The sequence below is a fragment of the Emiliania huxleyi genome, assembly GCF_000372725.1.
Source record: "Emiliania huxleyi CCMP1516 unplaced genomic scaffold EMIHUscaffold_37, whole genome shotgun sequence".
NCBI lineage: Eukaryota > Haptophyta > Isochrysidales > Noelaerhabdaceae > Emiliania > Emiliania huxleyi.
The window spans coordinates 110,154-133,674 of NW_005199194.1; the positions used below are offsets into that span (position 1 = coordinate 110,154).

At 67.0% G+C, this 23,521-nt stretch overlaps 3 protein-coding genes across 3 annotated transcripts; all 3 read right to left on the reverse strand.

The window, feature by feature from the left end:
• Positions 1-5,738: 5,738 nt before the first annotated feature.
• Positions 5,739-6,260, reverse strand: EMIHUDRAFT_209006 (hypothetical protein; the record flags this gene model as incomplete). Its single annotated transcript, XM_005771834.1, has 1 exon — positions 5,739-6,260. The coding sequence occupies one exon, from the start codon at positions 6,258-6,260 to the stop codon at positions 5,739-5,741; it is 522 nt and encodes a 173-aa protein (XP_005771891.1).
• Positions 6,261-13,897: 7,637 nt separating this feature from the next.
• On the reverse strand, positions 13,898-15,300 carry EMIHUDRAFT_209008 (hypothetical protein; the record flags this gene model as incomplete). The annotated part of the gene is made up of 3 exons (XM_005771835.1): positions 13,898-13,993; positions 14,187-14,238; positions 14,687-15,300. The coding sequence occupies 3 exons, from the start codon at positions 15,298-15,300 to the stop codon at positions 13,898-13,900; spliced, it is 762 nt and encodes a 253-aa protein (XP_005771892.1).
• A 5,262-nt stretch (positions 15,301-20,562) lies between these two features.
• On the reverse strand, positions 20,563-21,737 carry EMIHUDRAFT_209010 (hypothetical protein; the record flags this gene model as incomplete). The annotated part of the gene is made up of 4 exons (XM_005771836.1): positions 20,563-20,618; positions 20,698-20,956; positions 21,014-21,417; positions 21,614-21,737. 4 exons carry the CDS (start codon positions 21,735-21,737, stop codon positions 20,563-20,565), a joined length of 843 nt encoding a protein of 280 aa, XP_005771893.1.
• Between the last annotated feature and the right edge of the window lie 1,784 nt (positions 21,738-23,521).

The window sequence follows — 23,521 nt, forward strand, 5'->3', positions numbered from 1 at the left end:
GGGATCTTTGGGGGCCTACGGGCAGTGGGGGAGCGAACGGCAACGGGGGAGGGGAGAGCGGGAGAGGTGGGGATGGTGGAGGTGCGGGTAGTGATATCTCCAGACCTCATCTCACCCCCTCCTCTGCCGCGTCTGCCGCGTGTGGCCGCAGGTGGACGAGGTGGACGAGGAGGAGGGCTGGGGGGCGGAGGGGCAGCCTGCCGACTCCTCTTCCTTCCAGGCCCGTCCTGCCGCCGAGATACAGCCGTGGTATAGCCGAGAGATAGCCGAGTTGCAACCGAGATACAGCCCGAGAGAAGATACAGCCCGAGAGAAGATACAGCCGAGAGATCGCCGAGAGATCGCCGAGAGATCGCGAGGTGTAGCCGAGATGCATATGGCCTGACTCCCCGCCACGCCTCCCCCTCGCAGGGCCTTCCCCAAGCCGAGGGGCGCGGGACCTTCGCTGCGGCGTCGGAGGCGCAGGCGGAGGCGCCCGCACTAGCGAGATACAGCCGAGCCCGGTGTAGCCAAGGGACAGCCCAGACACAGCCGAGATACAGTCGGGGCACCGGGGCTGCAGGCACCGGGGCTCCTGTCTCTTAGCTGCAGGCGTGACCTGTCTCTTCACAGCCGCAGCTCCACCTGTGAGCAGGGCGCGCGTCTCGAGGCGGAGCTGAGCGAGTGCCAGGAGGAGGACATGCCCGTTGACATGTCCGTTCCAGCTCGCGCGGGGCTGCTGGGCGAGCAGCCGAGCCAGGCGCCGTCGCAGCGGGCGGCGGGCGGCAGTGCTGGAGCAGTGACGTCGTCCGCCGGGGCCGATCCCAGCGCGCCGCACGAGGCTGCGGCTAGGGTGGCGCGTGACATTGCGCCCGTCGAGGAGTCTGCGGAGAGGGATGACCCGAGGCTACTGGAGGCCGCTGTCGCCGACATCATCAAAACAGGGGCCAGGGTGCTGCGCGGGGCCCGGCCCTCGCCGCTTCGGGCGCTTGACCCGGCGGACGAGGAGGCGGCGGCGCCCTCCGGCGGCGGCGGCGGCAGCGGCGGCTCGTCAACGGTGGGCTTCACTGGCCTCGACCGCGGCGAGCACGAGCAGCTGTGGGGATGGCGACGTCTGGTGCAGGAGGCGCCATTTCTAAAAAGAAATGGCGCCCTCCCAGCTGAAGGCGGCGCGGAGGAGGCTGAAGGCGGCGCGGAGGAGGAGAGCCGTCCGCTATGGATGGTGAGGCTGAGCAGCGACGACCTCATGGTTGCTCGACCGCCCGCCCGGGCTGGGGCCTACTCGGAAGGATCACGCTATTAATCGCGAATAGGTGCGTTTTGCTCGACCGACCGCCGGAGATTTGTGGAGTAGTATTCATGAGTGTTTGCAACATAGGTTGGCCCTGTGTTTGAGTTTGCCGTCGCTGCCGCCGGCCCTGGCGCGGAGGAGCACTTCGCGCTGGTGTGCGCCAAGGCTCTCGACGCGGCCTTGCGACAGCAGCAACCTTACGAGGTATGTGAGCGGCTGCTCTGCGGGCTTGTCTCGGCGTTGCCGCCCGGGCGTGAGGAGATTGGCGGCGAGTTCGAGGCGCACCTGAAGTTGTGCGACGACTCGGCGGTGACGTACGTCCCGCCCGGTGGGTGCGACCCAAGCAGCGACGCCCCCGAGCATCGATCGCCTGAAGCACTGGTGCGCCCATGTTTCACAGCACACCCTTCTCACCGTACGCGGGAGGGAGGAATCACAGCACACCCTTCTCTTGTAGGCTCACAACCGACGAGAGTTCTGCAAGGCGATCACCATGTTTGTAGAGACGCTCACTTTTACGGCAGACGATCCGCACGCGCTGGCAATGCGGCGCCACCGCCAGGCCGCGTTGGAGCACCACAGGGAAGAGTCGCTGCACCTCGACTTCGGGCACCTTTCCGTCAGCGACGGGGAAGCAAGTACTGCGGGGTCGCAGAGCAGCGGCTGGGCGGCGCCAAACTGGGCAGAACCGGGCCCCTTCGCCGTGCAAAGATTGGGCTTGACAATCACCTACACACCGAGAGTGAGATTGTGAGGCGCGAGGTGAGCGCTGTGTGAGGGTTAGGCCTCGGGTGCTTTTGATCGGGTCAGGGGAGAGTGCGACTTTTATCACTTTGGGTAGTCTCGGAGCGCCCAACCTTTAGCATTTCTCACAATTGTCTACCACACTAAACCGCCGAAGCGCAAGCACTTGGAGCGAGAACACTATTTTGATATATCACACACAAAAGAATTTTACAGCAAGACTCCCTCGCACGCCTCTGGGCACGGCACGAGTGTTCGAAGAGAGAGTGGACCTGAGCAACAACATGACCTGTAGGCAAATGATCGGAGTGGGAGTCAGAAATGTGGTCCTTGCGCGAGGGGAGCTCGATAGACTCGAGGGGCCAGGATACGCCGCGAGGAGGACGGAGTTGCGCCGAAAGGCGAAAGAAGCCGCGAGAACAAGGGACCGGCAGGCGGCGGCGTCACAGGACGAGGCAGAAGAGAACGACGCGACAGAGGAGGAAATGACAAGGGAGAGAACGACGAGAGTGGGACGACCGCGAGGACCGAGGTGGCATGAAGGTTGCAGCGAGAAGCGGCGAGAGACTGCGAAGAGAGATAGGAAGAGGCAGACTCCCTAGGGTGGGCGACGGCTAGCGCACCACACACCTCTCCTTAAAATCCCTGTGTGGTGGCGGCGTGCCGTCCTCCCATCCCTCCCTTGGGTTGTCTGTTTTCTTTCTTTCTTTCTTTCATAACCTACCGACACGCCCACAGCAGACAGGCTCGATAAAAACAAAACTTAGGGCGCGCGACCCAAACCCTGTGTGGGGTGGCGGCGTGCCGTCCTCCCATTCCGCTGGCTTTTTTCTTTGTTTGTTTTGGATCGACAAGGGCCGAGATGCGCCAGAGCCAAGTCGGCCTCGCGCTCGTCACCAGGGGCTGGGCGCACAGGCTGGGCGCACAGAGCCCCGACCATCTCACTACGCCCACGCCTCGACCCTCTTGGGCAGCAGCTGGTTCGACACATCCTCCCCGTGGCCTAGGCTGCCATACTCGCCCTCGCCCCAGGCAAAGACGGCGCCATCGGCGGTGATGGCAAGGCTGTGCGCGACTCCCGTCGACACAGCGACGACGCGCTGGCCAGCAAAGGCCTCGATCTTCTTGGGCAGCGGCTGGCGCTGCTCATCGCCGTGGCCCAGCCGGCCAGAGCCTCCAATCCCCCAGCTCCATACAGCTCTCGCGACCTCGCCTCGAGATGAAGGAGAGTAGGCGGCGGCGGCGCTGCCAGCGCGCCGCACGCTCGCCAAAGTCTCGACGGCGTGGTGATCGACATCAGATCACGCAGACCACGGTGAGTCCATGTCCCCAACATCTGCACGAGATCGCCTGAGATCGCCGAGATCGCGATCTCGCCTCGAGATGAAGGAGAGTAGAGCGTGGAAAAATATTGGCAATATTCGAGAATATTCTCGAGAACATAGATGGTCTGGGGAGAATATAAGCAAAACAATATAGATAGCCTATGCAGAGAAAAGCGCGCAAAGGCCAAATCTGAAACCGTCCGTTTAGCGTTTTGTGCGACCGTCCCCCAATACATGATTCCCTGCACAGGGTGTGAACATCGTGCACTCGATGGTTTTCCCCGGCCCATGCCGGGTACTCTCCAGTCGAATCTGACGTTTGGCTACACTAGTAGAGGCGCGGGCTGATTTCCCTCCGCGCCTCAAGCAACGCGTGGCCGATCAAGCTCGACACGCTCGAGTTTGTGGACACGCCCACCCTCCTCGCCCTCATGGGCTTCTCCAGGCTCGACACGCCGACCGCCAAGTACCTGCTCACCCTCGATCCCAAGGTTGCCCTCAAGCTGCTCGGCGCGTCGCAAAGCCTCTTCTCGCTCAAGGTACGCGGCCCGGCGGCGAGGGGCCCGGCGCCCTCCCCGACGCCACCCCGAGGTCGAGCTATAGGCGCTCCTACGGCGGCTGTTTGATGTCGGCGCCCTGGAGAGGCCGACGGCGTCCAAGCCTCTGCGGATCGGCCTGCACTGCGCGGGCATCGGCGCCGTGCTGGCAGCGCTCGACGAGCTTGACATCCCCTACGAGCTCGTTTGGGCCACTGAGTCCAAGGAAAACCCAGCGGCGGTCGAATTCCTGCGCCGGGTGCACGGCCTGAGGGAGGGCAAGAAGAGCCGGCGTCGCGTCGTCGTCATGGATCCCGGCGAGAGCTATGGCACGCAGATGTCCTCGGCCGCGCTGCCGCGGGTAGCTCTCCGCCCGCACCCAGTCCACAACCGGGCCCCCTCTGGGCGCGGACGTAGAGGGTGTGCGGCTGCTCCTTAGGTGGACCTGGAGATGCACAGCCCGCCCTGTGCTCCGTTTAGTGGCGCCCGCAGAGCGCCCAAGCGCCAAAGAACGTGCTACGCGAAGCGGAAGCGGCAGGCGGACGCGGTCGTCAAGCTCGTCGAGGCAGCCTCCGAGCTGCGGTGGAGCAAGGAGGACCTCTGCCCGGCGGTCGTGGTGGTTGAAAACTCGCCAAAGGTGCTCGACAGGGAGGGCTTTGCGTGCAGCGGAGGGTACCAGCGCCGCCTGCTGCAGTCGCTCGAGAGGCCCGAGAGGCTCGCAAGGAAGCGGGGGTTTGCGGGCGCTCGCATGACCTCCGCCATAATGGACCCGGGCGCGCCGGCGAGCCGCCGGCGGTGGTGGGCGGGGGTGCGCCTCCGCGCGCAGTGAGAGGCGTGGGCCGGTTTTGTTCTCCGCGGCTTGCTGCTCGCCGCCGCCCCCTCCTCGCCGTCTTCCCCACCCTACCCTCTGTTGCGCGCGCCGCGCAGCCGCGCTGCGCGCCCCCGCCCCCGCCCCCGCCCCCGCTCCCAAGCGCCCCTTCCCCGGTAGGTGTGCGTAGAAAGTAGAACCAATCGAGAGGTGGCAGAAGCCGCCGTGTGTAACACATATTGCGGCACGTGAGAGTGAGACAGAGCCCCGGCAGCGCGGGCCACAGCGCGCGCGCGCAGCGCGGCCAGCGCAACAGGCGTTTCAAACAGCAAACGGGACGGCCTGCGCAGCCTCTAACTAGTTTTCGACTCTCTTGAAGAAAATGTCTCTGCTTCTCTCTAAATTGGCAATGATGTCGTCTTTCTCCCTGTTTTGGCTTATTATATTGTCATGCTCCAAGAGCAAACGAGAGGGTGCTGTAGAGAAACACGGAAAAGAAATAAATGAGGCAGGGTGCGAGAGGGAACATACCTACAGCCTAAGTACTTTTTCTCTACTTCCCTCTCAGGTGTACGTACTCTCAGCTTACTAGAAAAGGGAGAGGGGGTGTGGTGTGTTCTCTAGGCCCCTTACAACTCGGGCCCCCCTCTACGCGCGGCGTGAGAGCTCGGCCAAGCAGCGACGACAAAAATCCATATACTCGCCGCAGCCGGGACCCCTCCACCTGCCAGCGACTGCGGCGCGAATGCAGTCCCCACAGCCCCCCTAAAAATACAATTTTTGTAACAGAAGAGTGCCGGCTGCTGCCCCCCCCCCCTCAGACCGCGTGTCCACCCTCCGTCCCATCGTTGGTGCGTCCACTCTTTTGCGTACATTAACATCTCCAGATGCGCTGTCGAAAGAGAAACAATGAAGGATTTCCTGCTCGGGCGTGCGCGGGGGTGTGGGCGGACGTGCGCGCACGTGCGCGCGAAGTGGGCAAAACAGTGGGGTAAACAGTCGGGAGCCGCCCGGAGCTCGTCTGAAGACATTTCACATTCGCGCATTTGCCCAGGTCAACTCGCTACTTCGAAGGGCTCGGCATCCACATCGTGGGGAGCAAAGAGCCACCTGCCACCGCCGGTGACGTCCATGATTTCGGGCAGCGCCTCTCGGATGTGCGCGCGTGAGAGCGCCCACAAGCCGCGGTGGCCCACGGCGTCGTTCGAGAGCTCGAGGTCCCACAGGGTGGGCAGAGGCGTCCAACGCGCGTGCGGCCCGACGACGGCGACGAGGGGCAGCACGACGCGGGGCAGCAAGTTCGCCGCCAGCCTCTCGACGCCGCCGTCGGTGAGCCCACAGTCGTTGAGCGAGAGGCGCCGCAGGTTGGAGAGCACGCCCTCCTCCCGAAAGGCGAGGCCGAGGGCATCCAGCCCTTCGTCGCCAATCGCGTTGTCGCTGAGATGCACAAACTCGAGCGACCCACCGTTCCCGGCCTTGAACGCGCCCGCCAGAGCGGCGCAGCCTTGGCTGCCGAGCCGGTTGAAGGGGAGCTCCAGCCGGCGCAGCTGGCCGAGCCCGGCAGCTCCCGTGGCCATGGCGGAGGCGAGCGCCGCGATGCCAGCGTCACCGACGCCCGTATTGTCCAACGCGAGCCGCCTCAGCGCGGGCGAGCGGCCGGTGGCGAGCGCGGCCGCGAGGGCGGCGACGCCCTCGTCGGCGGCTTTGGCGGCGCCGGCAGGTCCGCACGGCCCGCCGGAGCCGCATTCGATGCCGCCGCCGCCGCCTGGCGGCGGCGACACGGTGGTGTGCAGGCGCAGGTCGACGAGCGAGGGGAGCCCACCATACCGCACCCCATCAGCGAGCAATGTCCAGTGCTCGGGCTGGCGGAGCGACACGCTGACGTCGGTGCAGGTGCCCTCGTGGTAGCCGCCCGGCGGGATTGGGCCGCCGCTGGCGCACTCGCACGGCCAGTGTCTCCGCGGGCGGCAAGGACCCGCCACGCACACCGCCTCGAGCGGCCGCTCGATGCGGAAGGGATCTCCGCAGAGACACGCGCGGATGCGCAGCACACGGATCCTTGCCGCGCGAGCGAGCGGGCAAGCGCTGCTGGTGCGGGAGACGGCGGGGAGGGCACGGGCGGGCAGCGAGTCCAGGACGTGCTGCACCACGTCGTCGGGCAGAGAGTCCGTGTGCTGGGCCGCGTCGCGCATTCGTCGGCCGCTGGGTTCCAACTTTTTGCGGGGTATGGTATGGTCACCTCGCGGCCCAAAAGGTGGGGGGGTATGGTCCTGACCGCCCATCCCCGGTCTCCGGGAGGCTGGGTCTGTCAGCAGGCGGGGGGGTATGGTCTCGAGGTGGGTTGCGCGAGGCTACTATACCATACCCCGCAAAAAGTCCGAACCCTGGTGCCATGTACAATGGTCGGGTTCTACTTTGCAAGAAGTCTGACCCCCAGAAAGGGAACACAGCCCGCTCTCTTTTCTCCCAGTAACCTACCCACGCGGAGGCGCGGGGTCGAGAGGCGCGGAGGCGGGGTCGATGCAGTGGCACGTCTCGCCACCTAGATCCCTCATATTAGCACTTTGGGCGCCGACGGCGCCCAAATATTGGCACGTAATAGTCTCCCGACTGCTTTCGCTGGGCCGCCGCGCTGCGAGACAGTCGACCTCTTTGCTGTTGTGGTGTCACAACTCGGTGCATAATTGCGCCACTCCCCCCACCGGTGTATAACTACGCCTTCGTACTTTGAATACTCTCTACAAATATGTCTTACTAGGACGAGGAAGCCCGCAGTGCTGCGGGCAACCCATCACCTACAACCAACCGCGCACACGACCGCGTGCGGCTCACCATCCACTTTGCTGAACACCAATCTTCGGGTTCAGATGACCATCTCTCGAGCGAGAGAAGAGGGACGCCTCGCGATACTACAGAGGGCCGAGACCAGGACCACTCCACACGGTCAGACCACTCTGATCCCTTCCCCCACATCGAGGCGCGGCCTGCGCGTGCGCGTCGGTCTGCGCGTCTGCGCGTCGGTCTGCCTGCGTGCTCCAGGGTGCTCCAGGGGGCTCCACCCCGTTATGCCCGCCGAGGGGCGGTGGCCCATCGGCCGGCGGGGTGGAGCTCCGGTCTTGCTGCTTGCCCATCGATGCTGCGTCGGCCTTGCGGCCGGGCTATGCGCTCGAAGGGGAGGGTGGGCGTAGACGCGGTGGCGTCCAAGTCCGGTGTTGCCAAGAAGTGTTGCCGCTCTCGCGACGGATCTTACGCTTACGTTTGCTCAAGGGGCGAGAAGCTGGGTGAATACGACACTCTGTCGCACTCACGGACTGAAGTCAGGAGCCTGCCGGCGGCCCGAGACTGAACGACAGGGCCCGCACCGGGCCCTCACACGACTCTCGTGTGGCGTTCAGAGAGTTCGTTACACAACAATGGGACCGCCCGTCCTCCTCAATTCGATTATCGGGACCCCCGGGGGTCGCTAGGGATCCCTACATGCGCCTCGTCACTCCGGTACGCCATTCGCGGCTCCAGTCGCCCCAAGTCACCACGCTCCACGGAGGACTGTCCAAAAACCCTCCTCCGTGACAGCAGCGTGATCGCAGTGCCGCTCGCAAACGTCAGGGGTCGTCCGAGGATTCCTCTAGGGCCCCCGCACGAAAAAAGAAAGCGGATCTCGCTAGTTTTCTAGCTAGTCGCCCCGACCACATCCACAAAGAACCCTGCACAAAGATCGCAAGGGCGGGGGCCTGTTCCTTTTTACCCATCTCGCAGTAGAGAGGTGTCCGTTTTTATTTATTTATTTATTTTAGCGTTGTAGCGAGAATGGCGCCACGCAGCACGAGCGCACGAACGAATGCGTGGGAGCACTTGGAGCACTTGGAGTGCAGTCGGTGTGGGAAGAATTCTTTTCTTCGCACGACACTGGGCACGGCGCTGGCGCGCACTGGCACTAACACAGGAACACCACGGGATTGCTTCTAAATTCTTTTCTTCGAGTGCGCGTACGCGAGCCCAGCCAAATCCTTTTCTTCTCGTCATGTCGGCCCCGACGCGCCGCTCGCGCCGCCTCGCCCCCGCCGCCCCTGCCGCCCCCGCCGCCCCCGCCGCTCCCTCGCCGAGCACGCCGTCACCCACCCGCCTCCTCGACCTCCCCACGGACCTCCTCGTGCGCGTCGTCTCTCGCTGCGAGGCCGTCGACATCGCTCGCGCCGCGGCTGTCTCCCTCCTCTTTCACGCCTCGCTCGCGAGGCAGGGCATCCGCTTGCGGGCGCAAGAGCGCGGCTACGAGCTGCCGGCGCAGCCAGAGGGCGAGGGCTGCGCCGTGCGGTGGCTGTGCTCCGCAGCCTTGCTGCGCGAGTCCAACCCGCCGGCGAGGGCGGTTGCAGGCAGTCGGCACAGCCTCTTCATTGACGGCGAGGGGCGGCTCTCGTCGTGCGGCAGTGAGGGAGTGGAGGGCGAGGAGGACGACGAGGACGACGAGGAAGATGAGGACGAAGTGGAGGTTCCAGGGCTCCTCGGCCACGGCGAGAGCGTGCTGCGGCTCAACACGCCGACCCGCCTCCCCTCGACGCTGGGCGGCCAGCGCGCCGTGAGCGTGCCGGCTGGAGTTGGCCATAGCCTCGCCCTCACCGCCGACGGCGCTGTCTGGAGCTGGGGCTATGGAGGCTATGGCAGGTTGGGCCACGGCGACGAGCAGCATCAGCTGCAGCCGAAGAAGGTCGAGGCCTTGGCGGGCCAGCGCGTCGTCGCTGTGTCGGCTGGAAGCAGCCACAGCCTCGCCATCACCGCCGACGGAGCTGTCTGGAGCTGGGGCGGTGGAAACGCGGGCAAGCTGGGCCACGGTGACCAGCAGCACCAGCTGCTGCCGAAGAAGGTGGAGGCCTTTGCTGGCCAGCACGCGGTCGCTGTGTCGGCCGCAGAGTTCCACACCGTCGCCATCACCGCCGACGGCGCCCTCTGGAGCTGGGGCTGTGGTGTAATCGGCGGGTTGGGCCACGGCGAACAGCAGAACCAGCTGCAGCCCAAGAAGATCGAGGCCTTTACCGGCCACCGCGTCGTCGCTGTCTCGGCTAGAGTAGCCCACAGCCTCGCCATCACCGCCGATGGCGCAATCTGGAGCTGGGGCAGTGGGAACGCGGGCAAGCTGGGCCACGGCGACCAGCAAAACCAGCAGCTGCCCAAGAAGATCGAGGCCTTTGCTGGCCAGCGCGTCGTCGCTGTCTCGGCGGGAGGGAATTGCAGCCTCGTCCTCACCGCCGACGGAGCCGTCTGGAGCTGGGGCGGTGGACTCTGGTCCAGTTGCTGGTCGCCGTGGCCCAAGAAGATCGAGGCCTTTGCTGGCCAGCGCGTCGTCGCTGTGTCGGCTGGAGAGTACCACTGCCTCGCCATCACCGCCGACGGCAGCGTCTTCACCTGGGGCGGTGGCGGCCTAGGCTGCCTAGGGCACGGAGAGGACCTGTCGAACCAGCTGCTGCCCAAGAAGGTCGAGGGGGCGCCCGCACCGCAGCTCTGACCTATGTAATTCTCGAGATGTAATTCACACCGTGAGAGATGTAATTCACACCGTGCGTATACACGGCTCTCCGCACTCCGGCCTCGTGCCGTGGTTCCGCCGGTCCGGGCCGCGCGCACACAATCGTGCAGTGTGATATGCTTCTAGAGGGGCTAGTTCCATTTCACTCTGACACGCTAATCTTGAAAACGTCCAACGGAGCTCCGTGTTGCTCCCAGCGCCCTCCCCCGCGCTTCCTGCGGCCATGGCCGATGATACTAGTATGAGAGGTCATCTGGCTACCGCTCTCATACTAGTATCGAGCGCGACTCAACTCGCCGACGTCGTCCGATGATTGTGCCTCAAAGTCAGCCTCCGGAGGCTATCGTGGGGTCGAGCCGGCAGTAGCCGTGACATGTGGTTCCACCACCCCTCGTATGCTTTGCCTCTGACCGCCACCGTTCCCAGGCTGCCAAATGGGATGGAAAGGAAGGCTCGGCGAGCGTATAGAAGCGTGCTCGACCTCGTCGTGGCAACCTGCACGGCAGCGCTGGTAGGCGCGATGAGCGTCGTGCCAGACTAGGTCCAGCCCTGGGTGGCGCAAGATCTGAGGTTTTGTGACAATCCTCAGATCCGTGTTTTTCTCGTTGTTTTGTCGCTCGCTCCGCTCGCCACCTCACGCTCCGTAGCCCGGCCATGGCCAGTACCCCGCGTCTCAGTGAGACGCGTGGTACCATCCAACTCCGGTCGACGGGCTCGAATGCGCTCAGCCTCAGGAGGGACAAAACCGCGCGAATTCTGCACGCCTCGCTGCACCGCTGGCTTGACTGAATCAGGCAGCAGCAGGCTGCTGCTGCTGCCACAGCAGCAGTCTGCTGCGGCCCTAATACGCAAGTTGATGACTAGCAGCACTGCCGGGGGCATTCGAGCCGCCACAGCCGGTGTGCTGTGCACTGCCACCTGCCCGCGGCTACGCACAATGTGCGCTCGCATTGGATGAGCCCTGCTGATGGACCTGCATCGCCTAGCTGCACGAGAGCAATGCCGCAGGCAGTGGCCGTGGCATACACTGCGAGCACACTTGGTGCAGCTGCGAGGTGCAGCAAGAGCACGTCGTTCCTGCCTCTGATGCCACTCTCGCGGCTTGCAGCGCGTCACTCGCGCATGCTCTCCAGGAGCTATGGCGGGCGCGTGTGTGGGGCTGTAGCCTGTGTTTGGCCGGTTCTGACCCGTTTACTATCAGTATCATGTCCGGGCCACAAAAAATCGCACACGGGTAGCGGCTCAGGGGCCCAGTAAGTCGCGGAATCGCCAAATGTCACAACCTGCGCCACCCAGGGCTGGACCTAGTCGCCACCTGACCCGAGACGGGTCGCAGGCGTCGTACCGAGCGCGTCGAGACCGTGTCCTGATGTGATCTGCACGGGTGAGTCACGTCGGCGTCAAAGGAGCGACGTGCGACCTGTCAGAGCTTGATCTCCGATCTCAGCGGCGTCGAGTCGTCTCCGGCGCGCGACAAAGGTACATCCCCAGGACGCGCAGAGGCAGCTGCGATCGGAGATAGAGCACTGACAGGTCGCACGTCGCTCCTTTGACGCCGACGTGAATCAGGCGTGCAGCTCGCAGCTGCTCCTGGCCACGGAGAGGTCCGTTTTTCGCCCAACGGCCAAAATCAAGGTTTTGTAACGCGAGCTGTGCCACAGTGAAATGGAACTAGCCAGGGTGTGGCCCGTGAGTTGAACAAAATCCGGGGACGCGACCCACCTCGCCACAGACGGTCCCGCGCCTCGCCGCTATGACGGGGACACACCCCGCACCGTCCGCTGTGTCCCCGTCTTTGTCCGGAGTGAAAAGTCCAACGCGCTCGTCGGTGACGGCGTCCCCGGATTTCGCCGCGCTCGGCGAACCTCGACAGCGCTTTCGGTGGCATGCAGCTCTTTGCGCCTGAAGCTTGGAGAGCAGCTCCTCTGCTGCTCACACGCTCTGCACAGTTGGCACAGCCTACTGTGCGGCTGCCACAGCTGTGACAGCGATGGGCTCGCCCTCACTGGCCCTCAGTCACTTGTGCTGCGGCTTGTGTGAGCGACACTGCTCGACGACTGCCGGCACACTGTGAGACCGTGGGTGTGAGGTTAAACCACGCTACCAGCGCTTGGTCACATCGGCCCCGAGGTCAGATCCTTCTACTCTGTTGATGACAAGACTTGTCTACTGGCTGGAGCCGAGCAGGAGGGCCCAGCGCACAACCCCTGTCCAACTCAGGGTCCACACCCCGTACCCTTATACCGCAATTAAAACCGCCCCCTTCCCAACCCTCTCAGGGACGGACGCATTTCCCCCCTTTCAAAGGCGGTTTCGAAGTTGATGAGACCTCGTCCCGCCCTCTCCAATGAAAAGCGTAAAAAGAGGCGCGGAACAGGCCGGAAGCGCCGCTTGGACGTGGGTCACACAATGGCAGCGCTCCAAAAGAAATTCTTAAAATATTAGGCAGAAAAAATTTTTTACCACCCCTCGCACGACACTGGTCACGGGACTGGCACTGGCGCGCACTATATCCACTGACAAAACCATTTGCATTTCTCACCACTTCCTCGCCGCACGACACTACTCACTAAGGCACGGGACTGGCGCGCGCACTGGCACTAACACAGGAAAAGAAATCGGCGCGTTAACAAAATTCCCAGCCCAACCACCCCACCAACCAAGATCAATCTTTTGAAGTGACTTCTGATTCCCCGGGCCACCTTGCTTCGTCCTTGCTTCGTCGCCGATCGCGCCTCACGCCCGCCGCCGCGCGCCCCTGCCGGCCCGTCAGGAGGGGCCGTACTTTGACATCTGCGACTCTGTGCGCGCGAGCTGCGAGCGCAGCGTCGCCTGGTAGGCCGCCTCCGCGCGGTCGGCGCTCTCCTTCTCCTGCACCTTGTTGAACTCGCTGATGGCGCGGCCGTGCCTCCGCTGCTGGATCTGGTGCTCCAGCTGCCGCGTGTAGTCCGCCTTGGCCGCCGCCGCCGCGCGCGCCTTTGCGGCCTCCGCCGCCTCGATCTCCGCCAGCTCGGCCTCGAGGCGGCGGCGCGCCTCCGCCTCGGCCTCCTTCTCCCGCTGAGCGCGCTCGAGCTTCTGGGACACCTGCACGCTCCGCTCGCCGAGCACCTTCGCCACCACGCCCGGCGTGACGAGGGCGTGGAGGGGAGGGGCGTGGAGGGGAGGGGCGTGGAGGGGGGTGGGGGCGTGGGTGTGCGAGGAGGGCGGCGCGGGAGGAGGGCGGCGCGAGCGCCTGCGCCATGAGCTTCTCTCGCGCCTCCTGCTCGCTCCCCCAGACCGCGAGCCGCTTGCCTGTTCCACACACGCGCGACGGGCAGTGAGGAGGCGCCGCCCTCCAGACACCCCCCGCCGCCCGGCCCCCGCTCACCCCACGCGTCGTCGAGAGCCGCCTGCCGCGCCTACAGGCAAGGGGCCGCGGAAGGGTCAGGGAAAGGGTCGGGCGGAGGTCGAGCAGCGCGCAGCCCTGCCCCGCCTCGTCGTTGGCGCCCTCGGACCGCTCGATCGCCCGCTTCTGCGCCATCATCGAGTCGGCGAACGAGCGCGTCGTCTGCTGCATCTGGTGGCGCGCCGCCGCCTCCTTCTCCTCCTGCGCCGCCTCCGCCGCCAGCCCCGCCGCCAGCCGCTCCTCGTCCTCCGCCTGCGGGACACGTCCTGGACAGGTCGTGGACGGGTCCAGCGAGGGGCCGCGAGCGGGTCCTACGCCTCCTCCGCCTTCTCCCGCGCCTCCGACTCGGACAGCAGCGACTGGCGCGCCGCAGCGTAGGCGCCGAGCTCGGCGTACGAGTCTCGCACCTGCCGGTGCCTGCGGGGGCAAGGGGGCGGAGGGGCGGAGAATGGGCCGTGGGAGGGCGTGGGCGGGAGACGCGTCTGTCTCGGCCGCCGCCGCAGGATCTCGTGTCAACCTCCGCCGCCGCAGGATCTCGTGTCAACCTCTCGGCTAGATCTCGGCTCGATCTCGGCTCGATCTTTGCCGGATCTCGTCCACCTTCGCCGCCTCGGCCCGCTCGTGCGTCGCCTGCTCGCGCAGCAGGCGCCGCCTGGCCGGGTCCAGCGGGGGAAGGGTGGTGTGGGAGTGTGGCAGGGCGAGGGTGGCGGGTGGAGGGTGGCGGTGGAGGGTGGCGGGGGAGGGGTGGGAGGGTGGCGGGTGGAGGGTGGCGGGGGAGGGTGGCGGGGGAGGGGTGGGAGGGTGGCGGGGGAGGGTGGTGTGGGAGGGTGGCGGGGGTGGTGGTGTGGGCTGCCTCGCGCTCGGAGAGCTCACGCTCTCTCGCGCGGTGGCGGTGCAGCTCGTTGACCTGCGGAGAGGGGGAGGAGGGGCGGTGAGGAGGGAGCTGGGCGGCGGGTGGCGGCAGGGTGGCGGCAGGGTGGCGGCAGAGGCGGAGCGGCGCCTGGCGGTCGAGGATGGCCGTGTGCTGCCGTCCCATCGCTTTCCGTGCCAGCGCGTCCGCCTCCTCCCGCCCCTCCTTTGAGAGTCGGTCCTCCTCCCACAGCTTGTCGAAGGCGCGCTCCTCCGCCTCCTCGAGCTCGAGCGCGCGCAGCTTCTCGCCGAGCTGGTACGCGCGCGCCTCGTTGGTCGCCTTTTCTATGAGCTTCGAGTCCCGCGCGCGCAGCGGGTCGCACGACAGCCGCCACTGACGCTCGTACTGCTCCTTGACGAAGGCCTGCTTCTCCGCCTCGCGCCGCTCGCGCAGCTCCTTGGCCCGCGCAACCATCTTCTCCTTGCGCTGCTCGGGCGTCTCCTCGAGCGCCTCGAGCGCCGCGGCCTGTTCGGCCTGCTCCGCCGCGAGCAGCTCCGCCAGCCGGCGGCGGCGGCCCTCCAGCGCCGCCGCGTCCTGCTGCCGCAGCCGGTTGTACCGCTCGTTCAGCCGCCGTGCGCCGAGCGCGGCGTCCGTCCGGACCTCGAACGCCGTGGTCGCGCCGACCTTGCTCTGCTCGCGGCCGTGGTCCTCGTAGACGCGCCGAGCGTCCTCCTGCTCCCGCCGCTTGAGGATGAGGTAGTCGGGCGGCAACCGCACCATGAAACGGCCGTGTAGGAAAAGAAAAAACTCCTGCTCGCAAGTGTGGTGAAATCCCTGTGTGGTGGCGGCGTGCCGTTCTCCCATCCCTCCCTTGGGTTGTGTGTTTTCTTTCTTTCTTTCTTTTTCCCTTGAGGTCACTGTTTTCTTTCTTTCTTTTCGTGTTCTCGAGGGGCATATCCTTTGGGGCTGCAGGCCTGCCCCTTTGCGCCGCGCGTGCTGCGCCCGTCGCGGCTCAACCCTGCGGCGGCGGAGGTGGCGTCTCGCTTGCACGCCGCGCTGTCATCTCGGCTCCTCGGGGTCATATCTCGGCTCATCTCGGCTCATCTCGGGTCGACACTACTACGATATTCATTCCTTTGCTTTCTTGCTACGGAGGGATGGGAGGACCACGGCACACGCCGCCACCACACAGGTGACAAGAAGAAGAAAGAGAGAGAGAGATTTTAACAAGAAACGACACGGATTTAAAGGAGAGAACGGGGTGCCAGCGTCGCCCACCCTTGGGAGTCTGCCTCTTGCTCTTCCTATTTCTCTTCCGCAGTCTCTCGCACGCGCCACAACCAATTGTCGCAGCAACCTTCATGCCACTTCGTACCTCTCGGTCGTCCCACTCTGCAACTCACTCTGTGCACTCTCGTCGTTCTCTCTCCTGCCGCGCCGTCCTGGAGATGTAATTTATTTCTTCACTACCCTGAACGCCTTGCCTATCATCATGGTTGCAACTGAAAAAGACCTCCAAGCCCTGGGAGCCTCTCTACTGTTTAAAATGTGAGTTTTCATATTTGCACATCGTGTTCTTTCGTTTGAGTGTTGTTGTTTGTCCAGGGATGTGTCCAAAGAATATTCCAAGAGCTGGCGATGATGTGCTGAAGGGGAAGTGAGCCGGACGTCGACGAACACCTTCTCTACGGTCTGCTTCTCACCCCGTGCCTCTCCACACCATCTCGCGCTCTCCGGGACACGCTCTCCACGGCGGGGATGCCGCTCCTGCCAAGAGCTCACCGACCTTCCACCCTCCTCCCGCCGCAGGAACGCCTTCTCCCCGTCATGACGGCCAACCCGATGCAGACTGTGACCGAGATCTGCGGCATAATTCTGGGGCAGGAGGGCAAGCCTCTCGACTCGTCCGCCTCCCTCTTTGACCTCGGAATCGACTCGCTCGGCTTCGCGGAGCTCGTCCTCCAGCTTGAGGGCGCGCTTCGCCCAAAAGTAAAAGCGCCGACGCGTCTCCCACCCCCAGCCCCTCCCCCCCCCTGCGCAGGCTCCTTTGGCGACGGCATCATCACCGTCGACGACATCATGGACTCGCCCTCGATCCACGCGATCGCCAACAAGGTGTCGGGCGGCAAGCTCGGCGACCACGCCGCCACCAAGCAGGCCGCGCCCAAGATCGAGCAGGCCCCCACCGCGCCCACCTCCACCGCGCCGACCGAGATCGCGGTGTCGGTCACCCCCACGCGGGTCGCGCCCTTCGCGCCCACCTCCGTCCTCAAGACCCCGGCGCCGCCGGTCGCGCCCGTCACGCCCCTCGACGCGGGCGTCAACTCGGCCGTCCTCGAGCGGCTCAGCATGCTCGAGTCGGCGTGCAAGGAGCTGCGCTCGCTCGTCATCGCCTCGACGCCCGGCGCCGAGGCGGCGGCCCCGTCCCTGGAGGCGTCCGCCGCCGTGAGCCAGCCCGCCGCCGAGGCGCCAAAGCCCCAGCCCAAGCTCTGGATCCAGACGACGCACGTGGGTAGCCTGCCGCGCGCGCCCAACGCGAGCGACACGGGCAAGATCATCAGCCAGCAGGTCGACGTGGGCATCGACATCATCAACGACGGCGAGTGGAGCCGCGACAACTACGTCGCCGACATGCTCCAGCGCATCGACGGCGTCGGCCTCGGCGCGGGCGTGGTGATGAGCGAGGGGTGGTCGTGCGTCTGCGAGATGCCGTGCGCCACCGACATGCGCACCGTGCCCGTGTACGCGAACCGCTTCACCGGCGCGAATGGGCTCATCACGCTCAACCCGCGCCGCGTCGCGCAAGCCAACATGGCGTGCCACGCCCGCCCCACCTACGTGCTCTCCGGCGCGCAGCAGGTCCGCGAGACGGTGCGGCCGCTGCTCGAGTCGCTCGCGGCAGCGGGCCGCTCGCCGTCCGACTCGTTCTGGAGCGCGCCGTCCCCGGGCACGATGGCCGTCTTCTGCGAGGACCGCTTCTTCCAGGACCACGTGATGTACGTGCGCGCGCTGGCCGAGGCGATGCGGCCCGAGTACGAGGCGATCGCGGCGACCGGCCTGCAGCTGCAGATCGACTGCCCCGACCTCGCCATGGGCCGCCACACGCGCCACGCCGACCTGAGCGACGAGGCCTTCCTCGCCGTCGCGGAGGCGAACGTCGAGGCGCTCAACTACGCGCTCGAGAACATCCCGATGGAGCAGGTCCGCATCCACGTGTGCTGGGGCAACTACGCCGGCCCGCACCACCACGACATCGCCGCGGCCGAGATCTGGCCGGTGGTCGCCAAGGTCAAGGCGAAGTTCATCCTCACCGAGGCGGCCAACCCGCGGCACGCGCAGGACGCCAAGGCCTTTGAGGACGCGTGCGCGCGCGGCCTCTTCGAGGCGCCAAAGGTGATCGTCCCCGGCGTGATCGACACGACCGCCGCGCGGGTCGAGCACCCCGCCCTCGTCGCCGAGCGGCTGCTCCGCTTCGTCAAGGCGGTTGGGCACCCGTCGCGCGTCATTGCCGGGACGGACTGCGGGATGGCGACCACCGCAAAGTCGTCCGCCATCACGTCCGACATCGCGTGGCTCAAGCTCGAGGCGCTCGTCGAGGGCGCCGCGCTCGCCACCAAGATGCTCCTCGAGGTGTCTGCGCCCGTCCCGATGCCCGGGCCCAAGCTCAACCCGACGCCCTTCCGCGCCGCCGTCATCTGCGACGCGGCGAGCGCCGCGCCGTCGGAGCTCGTCGCCGAGCTGCAGCGGCGCACCTCCTCCACCGACCTCTTCGGCGCGTCGGCGGGCAAGGGCGTCGAGGCGACGGCGGTGGAGGCCTTCGACAAGCTCCGCTGGGCGGTCGACTTCCCGCTCGCCGTCGTGGCCGTCGGGCCGATGGCGCAGTCGGCGGCGGTGCGGCTCGCGGCGCTGCTGCGCCAGGCGTCCTCGGGCGCCTCGCGCCGGCCGTGCGAGCTCTTCTTCGCCGGCGCGGCCGCGGCGAGCCCGTCCGGCGTCACCGCCGTCAAGGGGTCGCCGCCCGCGATGGCGACCGCCATCTCGACCGCCATGCTCGCAAACACGGGCTTCGACAAGCGCGCGCTGCTGCACGGCCGCAACGCCAAGCCGCTCCCCGAGGAGGTGGACGTTGTGGTGATCGGCGCCGGCCTGCTCGGCCTCATGGCGGCCGCGCGCCTCAAGAAGAACGGCCACAAGGTCGCCGTGCTCGAGCAGCGCTCCATCGTCGGCGGGATCTGGTCCATGTACGCCAACTCGACGTCGCAGGTCAACTCGTCCGAGGGCGGCTACAACATCAAGGACTTGCTGCCCGAGGGGAGCCCGCGCAAGGCGGCGGACAACCGCGACCACTCGACCGCGGCCGAGATCCTCAAGGACATCGCCGCCCTCGGCGATTCGCTCGCCGACGTCATCTACACGCGCGTGAGCGTCGCAAAGGTGCTCGGCACCAACGGCGACTACACGACCGTCGTCTCGGACCTCAACGGGCGCGGCGGCGAGGGCGTCGCCGCCGTCGTCCGCTCGACCGGCGTCGTGCTCGCCATCAACGACCGCGTCGGCCTGCCGCGCCCGCTGCGCGTGCCAGGCATGAACCGCTTCAGCGGCGTCATGGCGGACGGCACCTCGGACGCGCTCTCCGGCGTCTCGTGGCAGGGCAAGCGCGTCGTCGTCTTCGGCATGGGCGCCTTCGCCGTCGAGAACGTGCGCACGGCGCTCGAGTCCGGCGCCTCGCACGTGACCGTCGTCGCGCGCCGCCTCGGCACCATCTGCCCAAAGATGATCGACTACCTCAACTTCGTCAAGCCGTGGGACGAGCAGTACCGCCACGACCCGCTCACAAACATCAAGCAGATGAAGTGCTGGCGCGACTGCTACATCAAGTCGGGCGCGGTGGCGCCCGAGGTGTGGCCCGGCAAGGTGAAGCACGACGGCCACACCATCAGCGTGAGCGACATCTGGTTCGTCGCCCACCACCTCGGCAAGATGTGCACCAAGGTGGGCACGCTCGAGTCGATGGTCGAGGGCGGCTGCGTCCTCTCGGATGGCTCCTTCCTCCCGGCCGACATCGTGCGCCCTCCCCTTGCCCCCCCGCCCGCCGACGCCGCTGCGGGCTCCGCCCCATCCTCGCACCCTCACCGCCGCCGCCGCCGCCGCCCACGCCGCGCAGGTGGTTGGCTGCATCGGCTTCACGCGCAACACGACCTTTTGCGAGCAGCTCACCGGCCGGACCGAGGTGATGCACTCAAACTACCTCGACAAGAACATGATGTACCTCGCCGACGCCGAGATCGACGAGACGGCCTTCAACTCCTTCTTCGGCTCCTCCGTGCTCGAGTACGCAAAGTTCTACACAAACACCTACGTCCAGGCCTTCGAGCGGCCCGACGCGCTCGGCTCCATCCTGTGGGGGGCCGCCGTGAAGCGCACGCCCGTCTCGCTGCGCAAGTGGACGCAGTACATCGCCGTCGCTCAGGAGCTCATCGAGAAGGACACCACCATGCGCGGCCTCGCGGCCGACCAGGTCCGCGAGCGGACAAAGCACTTTTACCGCACCATGTCGCCCGAGGCCTTCCTCGAGGTGTGCGAGCGCCGCGCTGCCGCTGCCAGCCACGCCGCGTTTTCACACTTTGGCCCTGGCTCGCATAGGTCAACCGCCTCGAGTGGGAGGAGCTGCACGAGCGGCTCAACGGCAGCCCGGTCAGCAAGGACAAGCAGCTCCCCTACCTCTTCGGCGCGGCGCCCACGTGGTGCGCGCCGCCGAGCGAGGTGCTGGGGTAGAGGCCTATTTGAGGGCGGGGGGCGTGCTTTCGGCGCAAAGCTTCCCCCCCGCACGGGTCGGAGAGGGGACGATGTGTTCTCGAACACGGGAGGGAGGGAGCAGGGACTTGGGAGACATCGACAGTTGGACTTTTTACTTTTGTCTGTGTGCGCTATTTCGTGTTTGACTTTCGCGGTGTCACCGACTCACGGTGATGGCTCGCTCTACAGACCACACTCGTGACGCCAGTCAAAGAGATTGTCAAAGGTTGAGTACACGTACACTGACGTACTAAGCTCAAGGAACACACCCTCGCCGCTCATCATGCGTGATTTTTAGTTGGGATGGGGACCTCATCGCGTCACACGGCATGATCAGCGCAAGCCGCCAGCGCTGCACCGAACGAAAGGCGCCTCTGGGCAGCTCGAGCCTGCGGAGACGGGACAACTGTGAGCCGAAGTTCTTGCCGGATGTGCTACGTGCACAAGCCGGGAGACGGGGCAAGCCACAGACCTGCGAAGCCGCGGCCATCTCAAACTGCAGCGCGCACGCGCTCGCCTGCTCGTCCGCGAGCGCAGAGTGGACGGCGCAAAACTCGCGTTTCAAGCGTGCGCGCTCTCGGTCGAGGTCAGCGCGCAGCGCCGCGGACACCTCCCCCTCGGCAGCGGCAGCGAGCGCCGCCACAGAGAGACGCGAGCGGAGGGTGCGTGCCTCGGCCTCGCCGGCCGCCTGCGCCTCCTCCGCCGCCGCGAGCTCGGAGAGTAGCGCCTGCGCAAGGCATCCCAACACTGAGCACGCCTCCAGCCCTCAATCCCCGCATCTCACATCAGATGCTGCCGTGATGGAAGCTGCGCCACGCAACCGCTCCTCGGCCGCCTCTGCCGCCACCCCAAGCAGCTGCGCCGCCGCCGCCTCGATCACCTCCCACAACGCCTCCATCCCTCGCTCGGAGACGGCAGCGCTCGAGACCGTCGACGCCGGTACTTCCCTCAGCTTTCGAAGCCCCGCCGACGCAGCGGCATCGAGGCCTGGCGTGCCTCGCCCTGGAAGCCAACCATTGCGAGCCTGACCATTGCTACCACTGGAGCCCTCGTCCCAAAGGGCGGCGTTTGCAGCTGCCGCCGCCGCCATCCGGCCCGCGAGCTCCCACCCTCGGGTCGCAACCTCCTCGAGCCGCCGCCTCGCGTCCTCCCCCTCCCGCCTGGCCAGCTCAGTCAGCCGCTCGGCGCCTGAGAGGAAGCGCCAGGAGGCTCTGGGAGCGGAGAGCTATACAGGGCTAGCAGGGGTGGGGGTGGGGGGGCGAGCCTTCAGCGGACGCTTCTAGGGCCTGTCGAAGCGCCCGCCGCTCCGACCCGTCCGTGGCTGCCTGCGCGCTGCGAATGCGCCAGGCTGCCTCCGCCCCGTCCGCCGCGGCAGAGAGGCGACTCAGCTCGGCGCCGCGCCTCTCGCAGAGCGCCTCTGCGGCCGACGCCTTTGCGCTGCTCCGCGAGAGAGCGCCACGCAGCTCGAGCGCCTCGGCCGACGCCGCCTCCCACGCCGCCTCCGCCATACGCACCTCGCAGCGCCAAGCTGTGTCTCGTGCCGCCGCCGCCGCCGCCTCCGCCTCTGCGCCACCCTCCGCCCTCTGCTCGCCACCCGCCGCTGCCGCGGTCACAACCACCCACTCATCAGCCGCCGTCGCCGGCAGCAACCTGCCTCCCGCCGCCAAAGCGCCAGCTCGGGACGCCTCTCGTGCCGCAGCAGCTTCCGCCGCCGCCGCGCGCCCCTCAGCGGCCGAAGCTCGGCGCGTCGCCGACTCCACCGCCGCCGTGAGCGAAGCCACACGCCGCTCAAACGCGAAGCGAGCCGCCACTTCCTTCTCCGCCCGCACCGCCGCCGCCTCGCCGGCCGTCGTGGCACGTCTCAGCTGCTCCAGTCTCTTCTCCGCCGCCGCTTCTGCCGCCTCGCGCGCCAAGTCCGCCGCGAGCTCATCCGACCTGGCCCGCGCCACTGCCTCCGCCGCCTCCGCCTCTCTAGTCGCCAACGCCGCCGCCGCCTCCGCCGCCGCCGCCGCCGCCGCCTCCTCTGCGACCGCCAGCGCCGCCGCCGCCGCCTCCGCCGCCGCCTCCGCCTCCTCCACCTTCTTCGCCCACCTCGCCGCCTCCGCCTGATGCTCCTGCCCCTTCTCCGCCGCCTTGGCCTCCGCCGCAGCGACCGCGGTGGCGGCGGCCTCCGACTCCCGCCGCCGAAGCGACTCGGCCGCGGTGAGCCGCGTCTCCGCATCGCGAAGCGCAGTGTCGGCTTCAACCGCTGCGGCTGCCGCCGCCAGCTCTCTCTCTCTCACCTCCTCCGCCGCCACGGCCGCCTCTGCGGCGGCCGCCTCCGACGCTGCGCGGTCGCGGGATGCAGACGCCTCGGCGGCCGCTGCCCGAGCCTCGGCGGCGGCGGAGTCGGCAGCCGCCGCCAGCGCGACCTCCCTCGCCTCCGCTGCGGCGGCCTCTGCCGCCTGCGTCGCCCGAGCCGCAGCCGCGAGCTGTGCATTGCACCTGCGGCCCGGTCCGCGAGAAGTGAGCACTCTCGGCGCCGCCGTGAGGCACCGAAGCCTCGGCAGGGCCGACGCTGGGCAATCCGACCGTCGCGAGGGGCGAGGGGAGAGGAGCGCGGGGGCGAGGGGAGAGGGGCGAGAGGGCGAGGGGAGAGGGGCGAGAGGGCGAGGGGAGAGGAGCGAGCACCGTGCCACGAGCGCGCCGCGGAGAGCACGCTCCGCAGCCTCCGCGTCCGCCTCGCGCGCCGCCGCCACGGTCGCCTCGCCGAAGGCACGCCGTGCCTGAGGCAGCGAGCCGCGGCTGAGCTGCGGCTAGCGCGGAGCAGCCGGCGGCGGGTGCGGGCTGTGCTGCTGGCTTGTGTGTGCGTCCTCGCACCTCACTCCGCGCCTCGCCCGCAGCTGCGTCGCTCTGCCGCCGCTCCGCCTCCCAGCCGCGCCGCTCGTCGCTAGCCACCGCCGCAGCAGCGGCAGCCTCGGCGCGGCTCCCGCGCACTTCCGCCTCGAGCTCCTCGCCGCGCCTCCGGGCAGCCTCCGCCTCTGCGGCGGCGGCCTCCGCCTGGACCAGATAGATGTCAAATACAGGGCCGGGCGCGGTGACTCTGTTGGCCCGGGGACGCTTCTGGCGCGGGGACTCTGCCGCCCTCTCTCGCCGGGGGGCGCGTTGGCGGGGCGGAGGAGGAGAGGCTCCTCGGCGCGAGGGGGAGGGAGGTGGACGGGCGCCTGGCTTTGCCACTGCTCGACCTCGAGGCGGCAGCTTTCGAGCTCGGCATGCAGCTGGCTCGCCTCGCCCTGCCGCCGCGCCTGAGAGG